The 17,942-nt window shown below is 41.1% G+C and overlaps 1 protein-coding gene across 2 annotated transcripts in view; it reads right to left on the bottom strand.

Moving 5' to 3' along the window:
* Nucleotides 1–780: 780 nt before the first annotated feature.
* LOC121863716 (vesicle-associated protein 1-1-like) overlaps nt 781–17,942 on the bottom strand; it is a 28,850-nt gene continuing 11,688 nt past the window's right edge. The window contains exons 2-4 of one of the 2 annotated variants that reach the window (XM_042362456.1): nt 14,388–14,585; nt 2,450–2,594; nt 781–2,248 (exon numbers count right to left, since the gene is read on the bottom strand). In XM_042362456.1, coding sequence (XP_042218390.1) covers nt 2,229–2,248; nt 2,450–2,594; nt 14,388–14,585 — 363 coding nt within the window. In that variant the 3' untranslated portion in view covers nt 781–2,228. The remainder of the gene's footprint in view (nt 2,249–2,449; nt 2,595–14,387; nt 14,586–17,942) is intronic. The other variant, XM_042362457.1, reaches the window with a different exon arrangement.

The following is a 17,942-nucleotide window of genomic DNA, read 5'->3' on the forward strand; positions in this document are numbered from 1 at the left end:
TATGTCCGTTCACTTGAGCGTCAATGTGAGAACTGAGGATGTGAGAGGGTGGCGGGCAGCCATATAGTGTGCCCAGAGACACGTCTAGTGGGTAACATTAGGCGCGAAATTTAAAATAGGACGCGCCAGATTGACTCACACAAAATAGGAAAGATTTGCTTTAAATTAAAAAATTGTCCTTAATTGTGGGTATCGCTTTAAATCAATAATCTTAAATTGAACCGCTTTAAATCGACATTCTCCTGTACCCTTATGCAGAAGGAAAGTCCATCCATTAGTAACCAATAATGCCCAGATAGAATACAAAAATAGAGGCACCCTCCTGGGCCTGCATATATCCACGACAGGTTACTCCCATCATGTCCACACCAGGAAGGAAAAGGCAAGAAGAGAGCTGAAAAACTAGACCGCTTTAAAACACTTCCTGAGAATATAAAACTCCGCCTGGTAACATCACTTTTCATACCGATATTAACTTACCCAGCAGTACCTCTTCATACTATGAGCACCACTCAATAATTAAAATTACAGGTGGTCCAAAATGAAGCCCTGAGATTAATCACAGGTGAAAGACACCCCTTCACCAGAACCACTGCCGAGATACATAGAGACCTGAGAATAAAACCCATCAACCAGCAGCTACACACCCTGGCCAACAAAGTCTGGCAAAAGATAGAACGATCAGAGTAAGAACTCCTTCAAAGACTTCCACCAGACAACAACAACAACAACAACCATATGTACACGGTTCCCAAAGAGTTACCAAATCTCAAAAGGTCCATTACCACCCTTGATCTATACGGCCAGGCAATAGACAACCTCCCTAGACCAGCATCCACCAGTAGGGTTAGCGGAATATGAGATGAGGCCCTCAAAACACCTATAAATGAGATGGAGTAGGCTGTCTAGTGCCTGTGCCGACAAACAATAATTAACCCATGACACAACCCTAACACACTATTAACTCAGCTAACCCACAGCAAGATAGTCAGTCCACCCTCTCCTACCTCCTCCTAAATTTCTTAAATTTCCAAACTATAACTTCCTCCCCCCACCTGTAATCTTCTCTCACCCCTCCTTTCTCAAAAAAAAATGGATTGAAGGTTGTTTTAGACTGGAATTTTCTCTTATAAAATATCACACTTGACTTAGCAGAATATAACTTACATTGATGGAACCCTTGCAAGATAGCGATTAATTTGAGTATAAGAGTATAAACATCTCACGGTTTGCACAAAAGATAAAAATTTTAGTTCTATAGCATAGAACATTTGAGAACAAAATGAGTACAGTAATATGCTGCTCAAAATTATGACTTTTTCACAGGGAAAAGTCTGTATAACTTACCCCAGATGTCAGGATATTATGATATTGAATGTTCTGGGGTATTTCAAATAAATTCTTTGTTTAGTTCTGCACATAGAGATTTGGCGATAGAAACTGTTGTAATTTGAGCTTATTAATACCAGTACCCTTCATATACAGTAAAATACTTATTTTTACCTTAATATTTGCCTTGTCATTTAAGGATATCATATTGGAAACATCTCATAGATTTTATTCAGGATCATTATGGTATCAAATTCATCTCTTTAACACAAATAGAAGTTTACAATGAATGCTGTGAGGAAGGGAGGGGAGGGGGAAGGGTCCATTGGGATGTGATCACACCCCCCCCCCCACCCCTCCCGTAAAAGGGTCGCCTCACTGATTGTTTGTCTACTGTACTGCCCCATTCATGATACAACATTATTTATTTGTTTTTGATTAATTAGTATAGAGTAGATACATTACTGTAATAATCTGTGCTTATTAATACATGTATCCTTCACATACAATACAGTATAGTACTATGTATATACCTCATAGGTAAAAAATAATGTAATTCAAGACATCTTCAGGTCATAAGACCCACAAATCCCGCACCCAACAATAGGTGACCTGACATTGGCAAAAGTCTTCTCATCCGTGAAGACTACTCGCGACCAAAACTCCAGGGCCTCCCCCACATATTGCTGGGCAAACTGGAGGCGACCAGTGCGGTGTTGTTCAGTTAGCCGTTCCTTTATGGCAGGGACTCTGTGTTGTATGCCAGCCTCATGCAAACGTGGCCTGACAGTCTGTGCACAGACGTCTAAGTGTAATGCCTCTGTGATGGCGACAGCGTTGGAGAACGGGTTGTTTTGTATTGCTGTTATTAAGGCGGCATCCTCATCCCTAGTAGTCAGTCAGGGGCGTGGTCTTCTTTCTGAAAATAGACACAATATTGTTTTTGGATCTCCTGTGTCATAACCTGGTATGCCATTAACACTATGGCATACACTCATAACCTTTAACAACAAATCATAACATTTACATTATAATATTTACATTATCATATCATTTATATAAAAATAAATATCTTAGATATTGTTTATATCCTGGTTCAATCTGAAATTTTCATACATACCCAAATCAGTTAAAATACCCATTTCGGCATATCTTCTGATCCACCTCTTCACAGTTGATGTCGAAACAGCAAGTTGGTCTGCGATGGCACGCACCGTAAGGCCTTCTTCTCGGAGGGCGATTATTTGGCAGCAAGTAGTTAAGTGCTGTTGCGTCGTGTTCATGGTGACAGAAGTAATGCCTCCTGTTTATCCCGTATTCACAACAACACTTCGGTCAAACTCTTATTGGCTGATTAGACCATGCCAAGTGATATGCGATTCGTGGGTGTAAAACCTAATGCTGACGGCATAATTAAGATGGGTAACTATTGAAAATGTTGTTACCTAACGATGAGTACACAGTCTATTGCAGAACAATTGTCAATTTTTAGTTGGACAAAGGGGGAACCAGATATTAAATTCCATACATCACCTGCCACTTGGATACTTTATTTTCCCAATAGCTAGCTAGCTAGCTAGCTAGCGCGCGCACGCACACACACACGAATTAAGGCAACAAGCATCCAGTGAGGGTCTTGTGTGACTGCATGGAGGCGAATTAATAGATCATCTGTTGAGGAGCTTATCGCTTGACAACACTGGTTCATGTTACCACTCCTTTCCACCCCATCTCTCTAATCACCCACACCTTTCTGCTTTCTCACTCCATATTTTAAAATGTTATGTAATGTAGTGATGAAGGGATACAACTTTGCTCACTTATACTTATCACAATCTCCCTAAAAATACTTTAGCTTTAGTCTTTATCCAAGACACCACCTTGTCATAAGACCACTAATCCCTCACCCTACTTCTACCTGACATTGCATCAGGTCAGGTCAAGTCAGGGCTCTCCCAAAAATACTTTAGCCTTTGTCTTTCTTCAAGATATCTTCAGGTCATGGGACCCACTAATCCCCACCCAAGAAAGGATGACCTGATATTTCATCCCCGTTAAATTCAGTTGACTCTGAAGATGTCTTGAATAAAGACGAAAGCATAGGTGCTCAAGTGTATTTAGCTGACCAAGAGGTAGCAGTGATTAATACACATGGTGACGGCAGGACACAGACTGAGTGGATGTAAAGCTCGATTTTGTGCAAATTTTTATTTAAAGAACAGGGGTGGCTCGAATTAGTTCATTACATTGATAAAATATTGTATTTTAAATTTTTGTACAGTACTCAATTATTCAACTTATTGGTGCTTTTTATTTTGGTGGATTGTTATGATATTCCTGTCATCAATCAAGGATCATATGTACATTAATTCTAGCCCCATGACCCCTTCTACCCTTCCAAATTGACAGCCTTTTTCACCCCTTTCTAAATTTTCAAGGTAGTATTTCTCCATTACTTCTTTCTACTTTGCCTTGAAATTTAGAGATCTAGTACTTGTATCGTCATTGAATGTTACAAGGCAATATGTTTGTCTTTGTCTTTGTCTTTGGTTTTCAGGATATAAATTTTCCATGTTTTGGTAGAAATTTTTGTCAAAATATTGAGATAAAATATTCAACCCAAAATAAATCTTACAAGATAGAAAAAGATGGAAGCTGCAGTTATGTTGAGGAAGGGTTCTTCCAGTGCTGAGTTTTTGTTTAATTGAAATTGGTCAAAAACTGGCAGAGAAATTCCAATTTGAGTGTTGGAAAAATTCATTTTGAGATACAGGCTGATAAAGTTTCACAACCTTTCTCCCCTGTGTAAGTGCTCATTCTGAACTGATTTTACATGTAATATCTTGTTTTTGTGTGTGTGTAATTTTACATCACCAACAGAACTCTAATTATATTCTTTACGTGGGTAGAGGGGAAGGCTGGGGCTGCACTGCCTGAGGTGTCCCCTGGGACGGCTGTTACTGTCGCCAGTCTCAGCGATGTTTTCTTCTTTTTCTGTTTTACTTCTCTTGCATTTAGGAATGCTCTTGGCACATGCTTCCCTTTGTTGTCTTTTATGTTTTGAATCACATGCTATCCTGATATTTAAGGAGAGAAGCCTGGTACAGCAGTATAAGTGAATTAAGATAGGCAGCACAGCAGAACACAGACCTCTTCTCCTTGACAAGGTCTGGACCCTACTGAATAACACTGTGTGTCTGCTTCCCTACACTCGCCAGAGAGGAAGAGACTTGCCTGAAATAAATTTCTTAAGTACAGTATAGTCTGCATTTACGCGGATTTGGTTTACATGTTTGGTCATTTACGCAGCACCTTGCCACAATTAAAATTTTAAGTTACGCGGTTCATTCCATTATTTACGCGGGAAGCGGCGCCTGGAGGGTGCGCATTAGGTCGCTCTTACATTATCGCTGACATCATATGATGTATCGGACTGTGATTGGGCCACGCATCCTTACCTCTCTCCGCCGCTAGCTGTGATTGGTCTAATGTAGCATGACGTGCCCTGCCACCAGAGGGAAGAAGTTGCTGACCTAGCCGGGCCAGTCTCATTGTTCTCAGTCTCCGCGTATACTGTTCTCTCTTGTGCCCGCTATTCCCCTCACAATGGCTTCCGCTGGACCCCCACCACCCCCGAGAAACTTTGAACTACCTGGACCAAGCCATGGTTATGTGAAGGAAGTCATCGAATTGGCAGAGAAAATCAAGCTCATCCTTGACAAGGACACAGTCAAGCATCGGTATGAAGTGTCTAATAACCTTCTGTCAAAATTTATGGAGCCGTATGTCCAGATGTATGACGACATCAATGCTAGTCGTCAATGTAGTGTTACGGACTTCTTCGCCCGCAACCCACCACAACCACACCCAGCCCAAGTCAGTGATAGTGACACTGAGGATATGGACTTTGAGGGGTTTGTCAGGGAGGCCCTGCAAACCTCTGTGAATAGTGATTCACCAGAGGGCCACTAATCTGCCCTCTGCCTTGGAACCAGCCGCCTTCCCCGTGTGCCGACCAATCTCTTCTACTAACGTAAGTGTTAAACACCTTTATATTTGTACAGTAGTGTAGTTTTTATTTAGATATTATGTGTGTGTCAATACCATCATAAAATTATGATGTTATTTTTACTACAAGGTACGTATTGTATTGGAAAAAGTGGAGTTTGGGAGTCAGCCCAGTCTCTATTTCAATTAATCCCATATGTTCTGTTATTTCGTTTACGCGTTTCTCGTTTTACCAGGACCTCCACGGGTTCAATTGACCAGGTAAATCAAGACTATACTGCATTTTTTGTGCTATTTATTCCATATTTTTTGGTAAAAAATATTTTACCACGATCATTCTTATGTCTACCCAAAATGGGGATGAGGGAAGGTGGGGGGGCATACATAGCTGCACTAAATATTAATAATATTACAGGTTGTACCTCTCTAGTCCGGCTACCTCGGGACCTGACTGGTGCCGGACCATGGAAATTTCCAGACCATGGAAATTCACCCTTTTCCTGGATAGATAGTGACTTGTGCTTACGCTTGGAAGCACTAGCACCACTGTTAACGGCGGAAACTCAAATTTCAATGGGTTTGAGCGGCCAGCCAACGTTCAGACGTGCACAAATCTTGTAAACGGTGTCATTTTTCATATGTACAAAAGATTCATTATTGTTTATTACTGAATGTCTTTTTGATTTAATTAATTTTTGTGTGCAAAATGAACAATACAATTCATTAATAATATGTAGAATATTAAAACACATGAGGAAATGAGACGTCATTGTTTTTGTTGATTACAAAACCAGTGACTGACTGGATCTACATATAAAACTGAAGAAAATAAGACCCTGGTTGTACCTGTTGTAAAATTAATGTAAACAAATTAATATGGTTGTTTTAAGTAATGTTATTTAATGTTAATAAATGGAACAATATAAGTAGCTAACCATTAATGGTTAAGAAAAAATTGAGCTTACGTATGTGCGCACATGTGAAAACATATCGTCATTACTATACCTAAGAATATGAAAGCAACACTTATTTACTGTTCATATATATTTTAATTAATGTTTCTGAATTTAAAACAAAAATTCTACCCACCAGTGGTGGTAAAGTTGAAAACATAAGGACAGCCAATGTTGTTGTGTGTGTTTTTACTCAGATGACATATGCTCAACTCTAGCTGAAGCTGTAAAACATAAGAACTTTTCTGTGTTGTTTTTAGTTTTTATTTAACTTTATCTGTGTTATTTTTGTTGGTTTATTAGGATGTTACTTTATTACAGGTAGTAATTCACCAAAAAGGTAGGGTAAATAAGGCAAAATTTTGCCAAATATCAAAAGTACCAGACTCAAATTAATTTTCTCTATGGGCAAACTAAAATCATTCCGGACCACGGGAGTTTCCGGACCACAGAATGCCGGACTAGAGAGGTACAATCTGTACTATAAAACTCCATTCACATACAGCCAAAGGCAAGTCCTTTGCTCGGGAGTTTTTTCACATTTTATGATTTTATTTAGTTTTTAATTTTTCATCGATCTAAGTTTTATAAATACCATGAAGAAAACACCAACATGATCAACAACATGAGTGACCATCTCGGTCATATGCAGACAGCAAATAAAGCATCAAATTTCCCTGTCTTAATGTCGAGAAGAGCATCCAAGTATCAATAAACAAAAACAAATTAACATTAACCCTGCTTACTCATTGAAAATAAAGCTCATTACAGGTACAGGTACACCACCAATTTTCCGGGAACTGATGGTCCGGCACCTCCTTAAGTCCGGACAAAATTATGAGGGGGCACTTAACCTCCCTCCCTCCCATCCAGGGTGAAGCTAGTTTTAGGCTTAAAGTTTTTATCTTATAAAATGTAGCTGACTAGACTTAGCAGAATATAACCTGCATTGCTGAAATCCTTGAAAAATAATGATTAATTTGAGTATAAACATCACTTCTTTTTTTTTTCTTTTTTTTTTTTACGGGGATTAGCCCACCTGGGCACAGGTCACTGACCCACAGGGGCCTGGGGGCGAAAATGTAATTAATAATAATAATAATAATAATAATAATAATAATAATAATAATAATAATATTAATAATAATAATAATAATAATACCAGGTAATTCATAGTAAATAAAATTTATAAAAAAATGAAAAAAAAAAAAAAAATTTATAATGATAAAAATAATAATAATAATAAACCATCATAAAGAACCTAACGTGCTCACATTACGCGGTACGTGAACCCCATTACGCGGAGTGTGTCCGGCGCGACGCTATTTTTAGATTCGCCCCACCCGCCACCCGCCCGCCTGCCTGCGCTCCTCGCCTCTCCCTCCTCCTCCCTCCGCTTGGGCAAGCCGCGCGGTAAGGTTGCACAGTGTGTGTCTTTGTTGCGTTATCACTGACGTCATATGACGTATCGGACTGTGATTGGCCATGCATCCCTATCCCCCTCTGCTGCTAGCTGTAATTGGCTTAAAGTATTATGACGTGTCCACCCGGGGGAGGGAGGGAGGGAGGGAGGGAGGGAGGAAAGACGACGCTTGACCTAGCCGTGGCAGTTTCATCCCTCAAGGCCACACCGTGTAAACGTGCATCCATTGTTCCGTAAAATGGCTTCCGCCGGACCACCACCCCCAGAGAGAAACCTTCCCTTACCTGGACCCAGCGGCACTAAGCCAAAGAAGACACGACGTTCCTTAAGCTACGAGGTGAAGTATACCATCATCCAAGAGTTGGAGAAAGGAACAAGGCAGGTTGATTTGGCGCGCCAGCATGGTGTGAATGAATCTACGATTCGAACAATAAAGAAGGATGCAGCCAAGATAAAGGAGCACATGAAGATCACAAAGTCTACAGGTGCATCTATGATCAAGTATTTTCACAACCAGGTGCTTCTCAAGACAGAAAAATTACTTGTGAGGTACTTGGTGCGTCAGGCGCGATGGAACATGGCGGTCGACACGCGCTCTGTTAAGGACTACTCACGTGAACTGTACATGGCACTGGCACGAAAGATGGGAATTACAGAGCCCAAACCCTTTAATGCTTCCTCTGGGTGGTTACAGAGGTTTAAGATCCGGAACAAGATCACCAATATAAACATTGGTGGTGAAGAAGCGAGTGCTGACCGTGCTGCGGCTAGGGAATTTCCTCCGTTTTTACGTGAGATTATGGAGGAAGGACAGTACAGTGACGACCAGGTGTTTAACATGGACGAATCTGGTCTTTTCTGGAAAAAGATACCTTCCAAGACCTTCCTTGTGAAGAATGCCAGCAGGATTCGGGGCCGGAAGATGCAGAAGGAACGCATCACCGTCCTGTTTACCACCAATGCCTCCGGTACCTGTAAGCTCAAGTTATCGGTGATCCACACAGCACGCAAGCCGCACGCCTACAAAACCATGGACATGACCAAGCTAAATGTCCACTGGCTGACCCCACGTAAGGCATGGATGTTCTCTACACTGTCCCTCTCCTGGTTTGATGACTGTTTTGTTCCCGATGTAAAGAAATTCTGTGAGCGACAGAATGTGCCATTCAATATTTTGTTGCTGCTGGACAACGCACCAGGACACTCGCCCCTACTGTTAGATCGTCACCCCAATGTAAAAGTGGTCTTCCTTCCTCCCAACACTACGTCTATATTACAGCCCATGGACCAAGAGTTAATCTGTAATGTAAAAGCTGCATTCTCAACAAAAAAATTCAAACTCCTGAACGACTACACCAACACCAGGGAAGAGTTGCGTAACCTGAGTGACACCACCACCGATAGCAAGAGCGAAGAAGATGAGGATCAACAGTTGGCACAGCAAAAAATACTGTTCAAACAATTCTGGAGAGTATTTAACATCAAGAAAGCTGTGGACATCTTGGTGGAGTCATGGGATCAGCTGTCTATTGCTACAATTCGTCACGCATGGAGACATGTGTTGCATGGAATACCAGGTGAGAAGAGGAGTCAATCTGTGACTGGTGAGGTTCAGAATGTTGCAGTAGCAGTGGACCTTGCCAGAGAAGCTGCGCAGACTGTTACAGTTCCAGGCTTCTCCGAGACCACCAACGACGACATCCTGGAGGTGGTCAGAGATCCTGAAGTGACTGCCGACGAGATGTTGGAAGAAGATCACGTCAGTGAAGAGGAGGAAGAAGGTGCGTCATTCTCCGAAGAACACAGTTTAACTCATAGTGATATTAAGGGTACCATGGAGTGTGCAGAGAAAATGAAGTCCTTCCTTTCCCGCGACAATGACGATGACCGCTATGAAGTCTTCCATACCCGGCTGGTGCAGGCTATGGAGCCGTACATCACGGTGTATCACGACAACATCAACGCCAGCCGTCAAAAAAGCATAACCGAGTTCTTCGCCCGCAACCCACCACAGCCAGCCCAAGCCAGTGATAGTGACAGTGAAGATGACTTTGAGGGATTTGTCAGGGAAGCCCTGACAACTGTAAGTGACAGTGATGGTGATTCACCTAGTAATGGTGATTCACCTGAGGGCCAGTAATCTGCCCTCTGCCTCGGAACCAGCCTCCATCCCCGTATGCCGACCCATCTCTTCTACTACCGTAAGTGTTCCACCTAACTTTTAGTTTTTCTAACCTAACCTTTATTTTTCCTATGTTAACCTTTATTTTTCCTAACCTAACCTCTTCTATATTACTTGTTTTTTCATACCATCATAAAGTTAAGATAAAATTTTTACTACAACATAGTTGTGTGTCGTCAAAAAGTGGAGTTTGGGGGTCGGCCCGGACTCTATTTCAATTAATCCCATATGTTATGTTATTCACTTTACGCGTTTCTCACTTTACGCGGGACCCTGCGGGTTACATTAACCGCGTAAAGTGAGGGTTAACTGTATTCTCTTTTTATTTACTTTACAAGTGAGTTTCACACGTTAATTTTTACTCCCTTGAGTGTGGAAATAATCAGAGATCAGCAATGAACAGTTATTATTCCTTAAAATTACAGAATACAGGTAAGATCAATTAAACACCAAGGTTAGGTGAATGACGTTTTGCACGTCTTCCTGTCCGCCAATCAGTTATCTTGTTACAAACGGCTCTAGGCCTCATTTACAAAGTTCGAGTGAATATACTTTTTTACGGTAATCAATACACTACAGTAGAACGTCGATTTAAAATGATTCAATTTAAGATTAGTAATTTAAAGCAACACTGATAATTAAGGACAATGTTTTAATTTAAAGCAAATCTTTCCTATTTTGCACGAGTCAATCTGGCGCATCATATTTTAAAATCCGCACTTAATGTTTCTCTGGGCACGCTATACTGTCCCAAGGGCAAAGCTTTACTGTCCATGTACTCAAAATAATGTACTAAATGATTACTAAAATTTTTGTCTAGTGCAAACTATAGCATGTTTACATTCAAATTAATCACTATCTTATAAGAATTCCAGCAATGCAAATTATCTTCTCCCTGGTCACTTCTGTGACATTTTATATAAAAAAAAAAAAAAAAAAAAAAAAATCTAAATGACAAAAACAAACAAATAAATTCTTCACGAGACCTTCGCCCCAACTGTCAAACATGTCACTGTCACCCCCATCTTCCCAGCCAGGGTTGGGTGGTTATACGCTTACAGTTTTTATCTTATATAATATCTCAGACTAAAGTTAGGAGAATATAATTTGCATTACTGGAATCCTTGCAAGACAGCAAATAATTTGAATATAAACGCATTATATATTTTGTACAAGCGATAAAAATTTTAGCCCTATGTAATATAATGAATTAGAACTAAAATTTGTATGTCTAATGCGAACTATAGCATGTTTATATTCAAACTAATCACTATCTTATAAGAATTCCAGCAATGTTAATTACATTCTCCCATGTTAGTTCAGTGACATTACATAAGAGAAAAACTTAAAAGTCTCTCTTGAGGACAGATAAATAAATAAGCACCAGACCTTGGCATCAACGGTCAAACATATCACCTTGTAGTGGATCTCTCCCCTACAAACTACATCTGCATTCCAATGCGACAGTATCCTAGCAACCAAACGAGCGGCCCAGCGTCACCAGCTGCTACCGTATCCTAGCAACACGCAGAGGGGGGGGGGATCGCCATCTGCTACGTCTTCCCTAGCAACAGAGTCAAGAAACCGGTGAGTTCCCACGGGTTTACTTCCGGCTGCCGTGTATATAAGCTCTGTCTCTCCATTGAGATTCATTCAGGCCCACGTTCCTGAACACGCAACACCTCCTCCAAGCAAGCTCCTCGCTGTCCAGCCCTCATTCAACCTGGAGGACAGCAACACTCAACATCATCTCTAACTAAGCTCCTGCACAGATACCTCCTCAAGCATGCTACTCACTGAATGTGTCTCTCACCACAAGCTTCTCACCGCACGGCATCCCCAGCACCAGACCGTCTTTCATATAATATATTTTATATAAGAAAACCACCACCTAGAGTTTCCATCAATCCCATCCTGAGTGCTAGGCAACATAATATCACGTTACCCTACAACCTTCCCCCCCTCATCTTCCCAGCCAGTAAACAGACCATTTTGCATCCCATAATTTTAGCTGTGTTTTGTTTATTCTAGGAGATGGGCTGAGGTGCATCTTGGTAGACTTCTATTTAGTGCGAATCCGGCTTAAAGCGACCTCTCTTGGAACGTATCTCGTGTTATATCGACGTTCTACTGTATTAACAATACCACTGTCGCTCCTGAAACCTTCTAGTATTTATTCATATAATTCTCTACCACATAGAGCATATAAGATTTTTGTTGATACAGTAAACCCTCAAAGATTCAGACAAAAAAATTGGGGGTTATGGGCTAAGAAGCCTCCCTAAGAAGCATTCCCAAAACAGGTTGAAGGTAGTTTTAGGCTTAAAGTTTTTATTTTATAAAATGTCAAAGACTAAGTTAGCGGAATATAATTTTTATTGCTGGAATCCTTGTAAGATAGCGAATAATTTGAGTATAAACATCACATAGTTTACAAAAGAGATAAAAATATTATTAGAACAGTTGAGTACAAGTTTTTCAACTCGTACTTTTGGGTAGATATACGTAACTTTCTTCATTTATTTTTACTCATTTACATGCACACACCATCCTAAATACATATTGTGAAAAAAGTAAAAGAAATAATTGTCCTAACAGCAAACATGTACTGAAATGTACTAATACTAATAATTTCTAAAACTTTTATGTCTAGTGTAAACTAGGGGATGTTTGTACTCAAATTAATCACAATCTTAAAAGAATTCCAGCAATAAGTTATATTCTGCAATGTCAATTCAGTGTCATTTTATAAGCAAAATACTTATTACTTAATCTCCCTCTATATAACTGATAAATACACACTTGGTAACTTCCCCACCCACTGTCAAGACCTCACCTCCCCCTGCCCCCTCCTCCCATCCAGGGTGAAGGTAGTTTTAGGCTTAAAAGATTTTATCTTATAAATTGTCACAAACTAGACTTAGAAGAATATAACTTGCATTGCTGGAATCCTTGCAAGATAGTGAATAATTTGAGTGTAAACATCACATAGTTTGCACGATAAAAACTTTAGCTTTAGTCTAGTACATTTGAGCACAAAGTGAGTACAGTAATATGTTACTCAAAATTATGTCTTTTTCACAGGAAAAAGTCTGATAACTAACCCAAGTGGTCAGGATAATATATACTGTATTTTTTTTTTTTTTTTTAGATAATTATTTAAAATTTTTATACATTTAGTACATTCGCCGGAAGATTCGGACAATCAGCTTTTTTGGACAGGTGGTCCCTCCTTTTAGTACGGATCTTCGAGGGTTCACTGTATATTCATTATCTTTATTATTGTAAACCATCACCATCTTAATGTTGTCAGAAGATGGAGATTTCATTATGTTATTCTCCACTCCAACCAACACCCCCCCCCACGCCTCCCTTAAAATCATTTAGGTGCAACATCTGTTGAGTTAAAAAGGCACTTCCTTCTGTTGCTTTGTTGTTCAAACCTCAGATGTTTCGAAGTAAGTCACATTGTGGCTGGGAGTGGGAGAGAACTTTTGTCTGCGACTGTATGTGGCTGGTGTGAGAAGTATGATGTTGTATGGCAGTAAATCATGGGCAGTTAAAGAGAATGACATAAATATACTTATGTGATCTGAAATGAGAATGGAGAAGCGTAATGTGACACTGAAAGACAGGAGGCCTTGTTTAGAATTAACAGGGTGGCTGGGTATTGAGAGTACTGTATTGGTGAAGTTCTGTATGGAGGTAGGCTAAGATTGTCTGGGCAGGTGAAGAGAATTGATAAGACCAATTGGGTCAAAAGGTACAGGAGCCTAAATGTAGAGAGGAGGAGAGCTAGGGGTAGGCCAAGAATGACATGGAAAGAAGTTATAAGAAAAGATATGAGAGTTAGGAACTTGGCAAGAGAGACTGCAGCATGGAGAGCTGCCATCAGGTACCTGTAGCTAAGCCATGGAAGTGTGGAAAATGGCTGTAAAACAAGGATGAAGATGATGATGATATGTGCTGATTAGACAGACAAGTCATTTATAAGACCTCCTGCCTCTAGAGGGCAAATGTTGCACCTGATCTCATTTGAGGCAATGTGTGTGATGAAAAAAGGGTTGATTGCTTTTCCAATTGGAGGTTTCCAAGGACAGCGAATCTCCCAATTGGTAGCCTTTATTATGAGAAGCCATGTAGTGAAAGGCATTTAGATATAATAAGTAAAATCCTTACAAGAATAGTACAAGACTCTTTGCAATGTCAATGCCAAAGCTCACCAAACCCCTCAGACTTTCTGGCTAGTGGATCAACCTACAATTCTCTTGGTGCTTTTAAAATTAAATAATAGTATAGGCCTGTATCTATAAGGTCCCCCACAGTGCATAACAGAAGGTTGTGATAAAAGTAGATTTGGTCATGGAAGAAAGATAAACATACATATTATAACATTTTGTAAAAGTAACATTTATTTATACTAAAAATGTAAAGTTTTAGATGATATTATAGCAAATACTTTAAACTGCTTGCTAGGATACAAATTACTGACCTTAAATAGTTGAGAAACTCCCTGAGAAGTTAGGTCATTTGAAGATGCTGGAGCTCCCATCACAAGGAATTTATCACGCACTAATGCAGATGGTGCTAACTGCTCACTCAATGTAACCCCTATTTCCAATTGCATCTCAGCCTCAAGGATCCCCACTGAGGGACGAACACGGTACTTCTCTGGGGATGTTGTCTTTATCTACAAGATAAAAGGATATAATTAATCAAGAGCTGAAAATATTACACCTTAATAGAAGTCACTAATTTCCTATATTTTTAATAACCTTTGTCCATTCCAAGCTACAAACTGCCATAGACATGCCTGTAACAGCACCCTAGTACTATTTAAAACTGCACTACAGATTCATACACAAGTACAATAATACCCCGGTTAGTGCTCAGGGTACGCTCCTGGATAATAGAACATTATCCAACACAGTGCTCTAAGGGTTCATAAAACCACTGCATATATGGAGAGGCATTCCTGATGATATTTTTTACCCATGAGATATATAGAGTATTGCATGTGAAGGGTAGAAGTACTGTATTAATAAACTCAAATTATTACAGTAAATACATTTACTAGCTAATGAATAACAAATAAACAATATTGTACCTGTATCATGAATAACAGTCGTTTGACGAACAGTAGCGAAGATTCTAGTACAACAAGTAACAATAATAATAATAATTAACGGTTTATTGAAAGAGCATGGCAGCCAGAAGGGTGAAAATATATAATTACATAATTGGGGAATGGGTTTCTTGATTTACAAATGATATACAGGTAACATAAGTGATACAAATATGATAATTAATAATTAGGTGTTGATAATTTTTACAATGGTTAGGACTGGGCTGTTCTTATAGCAATCAGTTAGTGCTTGTATGGGCTGGATGCAGTTGGGCAGGTGTGGCCACGTGGCCAGGACAGTAGCTTGGGGCAATGCAGGTGTGCTCCATCCTTCAGGTTAGGTCAAGTGAAGCCGTGAGGTTAGGTCAGATCCAGCCACACTCAGTATCACACTGGTGTGTTTTTGTGCTTTTCCTTGGAGTGCACTATAGGAACACTGTTTGGTATTCAATCGTTCACTGTGTAATGTCAAAGAGTCACTGTTTGTGTAAATGCCAAAAATATGTTGATGTAACACTCTCACGAACTGCTAGGGACATGTTCCCTATACTGTATTGTAATGAAATAACGGAATTGATAAGTTGTTGCATGTATAGGTAACGGAGACTCGAATACGAAACGTTTTAAGTCTCCTTATGTTTTGTTTTATGTATTAAGGTACTGTTTTATGTATTAAGGTACAAGTGTGAGAGGCAGCGTGTGAGTGAGACTCAGTGCGTGGGTGGGTGGGAGGGAAGCAGGTGGGAGGCAGTGAATATCTTACGGCACTGCCCAGGCTGAAGCAAATCCATCTCTGTATCACTGAATTATGATTAAGGTGGTGATAATAGAGGTAGTAGTGATGATGGTAGTGGTGGAGAGGGAGATTGTAGCAAGTGGTGAGGAGGTGATGCGTCTGTCGGTTTCTTTAGCAACACTGCGCCTGCAGCACTGCCAGACACTATTGAACAGCTGATATCTACCCACAAAATTAAGTGTAAGTGTAAATGAGCAACGTTGTATTCCTTCAACATTACGTTACATAACATTTTAAAATATGGAGTGAGAAAGCAGAAAGGTGTGAGTGATTAGAGAGATGGAGTGGAAAGGATGGCTGCCAAACTGATCTTCAACCTACCAACACACACATTAGTTAGCTATACACAATTATGAAATACAATAAGACCTTCACTTAATACAATATTATATAACAAAGCACTAAACCAGCAACACAAAACAACAGCAGTCGTCGCCCTCACTCTGGATATCGTACTTAGTAAATTCTCGTTTTGGGGGTGTGTAGGTGGTGTTGAGGGTGTGTGTGTGTGATGATGTGATGTGTAGGTGGTGTTGAGGGTGTGTGTGTGTGATGATGTGATGTGTAGGTGGTGTTGAGGGTGTGTGTGTGTGATGATGTGATGTGTAGGTGGTGTTGAGGGTGTGTGTGTGTGTGTGATGATGTGATGTGTGGAGGTGGTGTTGAGGGTGTGTGTGTGTGATGATGTGTGTGGTGGTGTTGAGGGTGTGTGTGTGTGATGTGATGTGTGTGTGTGGGTGGTGTTGAGGGTGTGTGTGTGTGATGATGTGATGTGTAGGTGGTGTTGAGGGTGTGTGTGTGTGATGATGTGATGTGTGTGTGATGTGTGGGTGGTGTTGGGGGGTGTGTGTGTGATTGTGTGGGTGGTGGGGGTGTGTGTGTGTGATGATGTGATGTGTGGGTGGTGTTGAGGGGTGTGTGTGTGTGATGATGTGATGTGTGGGTGGGGTGTGTGTGTGTGATGATGTGATGTGTGTGATGTGTGGGTGGTGTTGAGGGGTGTGTGTGATGTGTGTGATGTGGGTGGTGTTGTTGAGGTGTGTGTGTGTGTGATGATGTGATGTGTTGTGATGTGTGGTGGTGTTGAGGGTGTGTGTGTGATGTGATGTGTGTGTGTGGGTGGTGTTGGGGTGTGTGTGTGATGTGTGTGTGTTTGATGTGGGTGGTGTTGGAGGGTGTGTGTGTGTGATGATGTGATGTGTGTGTGATGATGTGTGTGTGGGTGGTGGGGTGTGTGTGTGTGTGATGATGTGATGTGTGATGTGTGGGTGAGGGGTGTGTGTGTGTGTGATGATGTGATTGGGGTGGGTGTTTGGGGTGTGTGGTGTGATGATGTGAGTGTGTGTGATGTGTGGGTGGTGTTGAGGGGTGTGTGTGATGTGATGTGTGTGTGATGTGTGGTGGTGTTGGTGTGTGTGGTGGTGTGTGGTGTGTGTGTGATGATGTGATGTGTGTGTGTGATGTGTGGGTGGTGTGTGTGTGTGTGTGTGAGGTTGGGGTGTGTGTGTGGGTGTTGGGGTGTGTGTTGTTGGGGTGGGTGTGTGTGGTGGTGTTGAGTGTGTGTGTGTGATGATGTGATGTGTGTGTGATGTGTGGGTGGTGTTGGTGTGTGTGTGTGGTGGGGTGTGTGTGTGTTGTGTGGGAGTTGGGGTGTGTGTGTGTGTGGTGTGTGTGTTGGGGTGTGTGTGTGTGTGTGTGGGTGTTGGGGTGTGTGTGTGGGTGGTGTTGGGGTTGTGTGTGATGTGATGTGTGTGTGATGTGTAGGTGTGAGGGTGTGTGTGTGTGTGATGATGTGTGTGTGTGATGTGTAGGTGGTGTTGGGGTGTGTGTGTGTGTGTGATGTGTGTGTGATGTGGGTGGTGTGGGGGGTGTGTGATGATGTGATGTGTGTGGTGTGTGGGTGTTGAGGGGTGTGTGTGTGATGATGTGATGTGTGATGTGTGGGTGGTGTTGGGGGTGTGTGTGTGTGTGATGAGTGTGTGTGATGTGGGTGGTGTTGAGGGTGTGTGTGTGATGTGTGGGTGGTGTTGAGGGTGTGTGTGTGATGATGTGGGTGGTGGGGGTGTGTGTGTGATGATGTTATGTGTGTGATGTAGGTGGTGTTGAGGGTGTGTGTGTGTGATGAT

This window comes from Homarus americanus, unplaced genomic scaffold (assembly GCF_018991925.1).
Source record: "Homarus americanus isolate GMGI-L3 unplaced genomic scaffold, GMGI_Hamer_2.0 scaffold48354, whole genome shotgun sequence".
NCBI lineage: Eukaryota > Metazoa > Arthropoda > Malacostraca > Decapoda > Nephropidae > Homarus > Homarus americanus.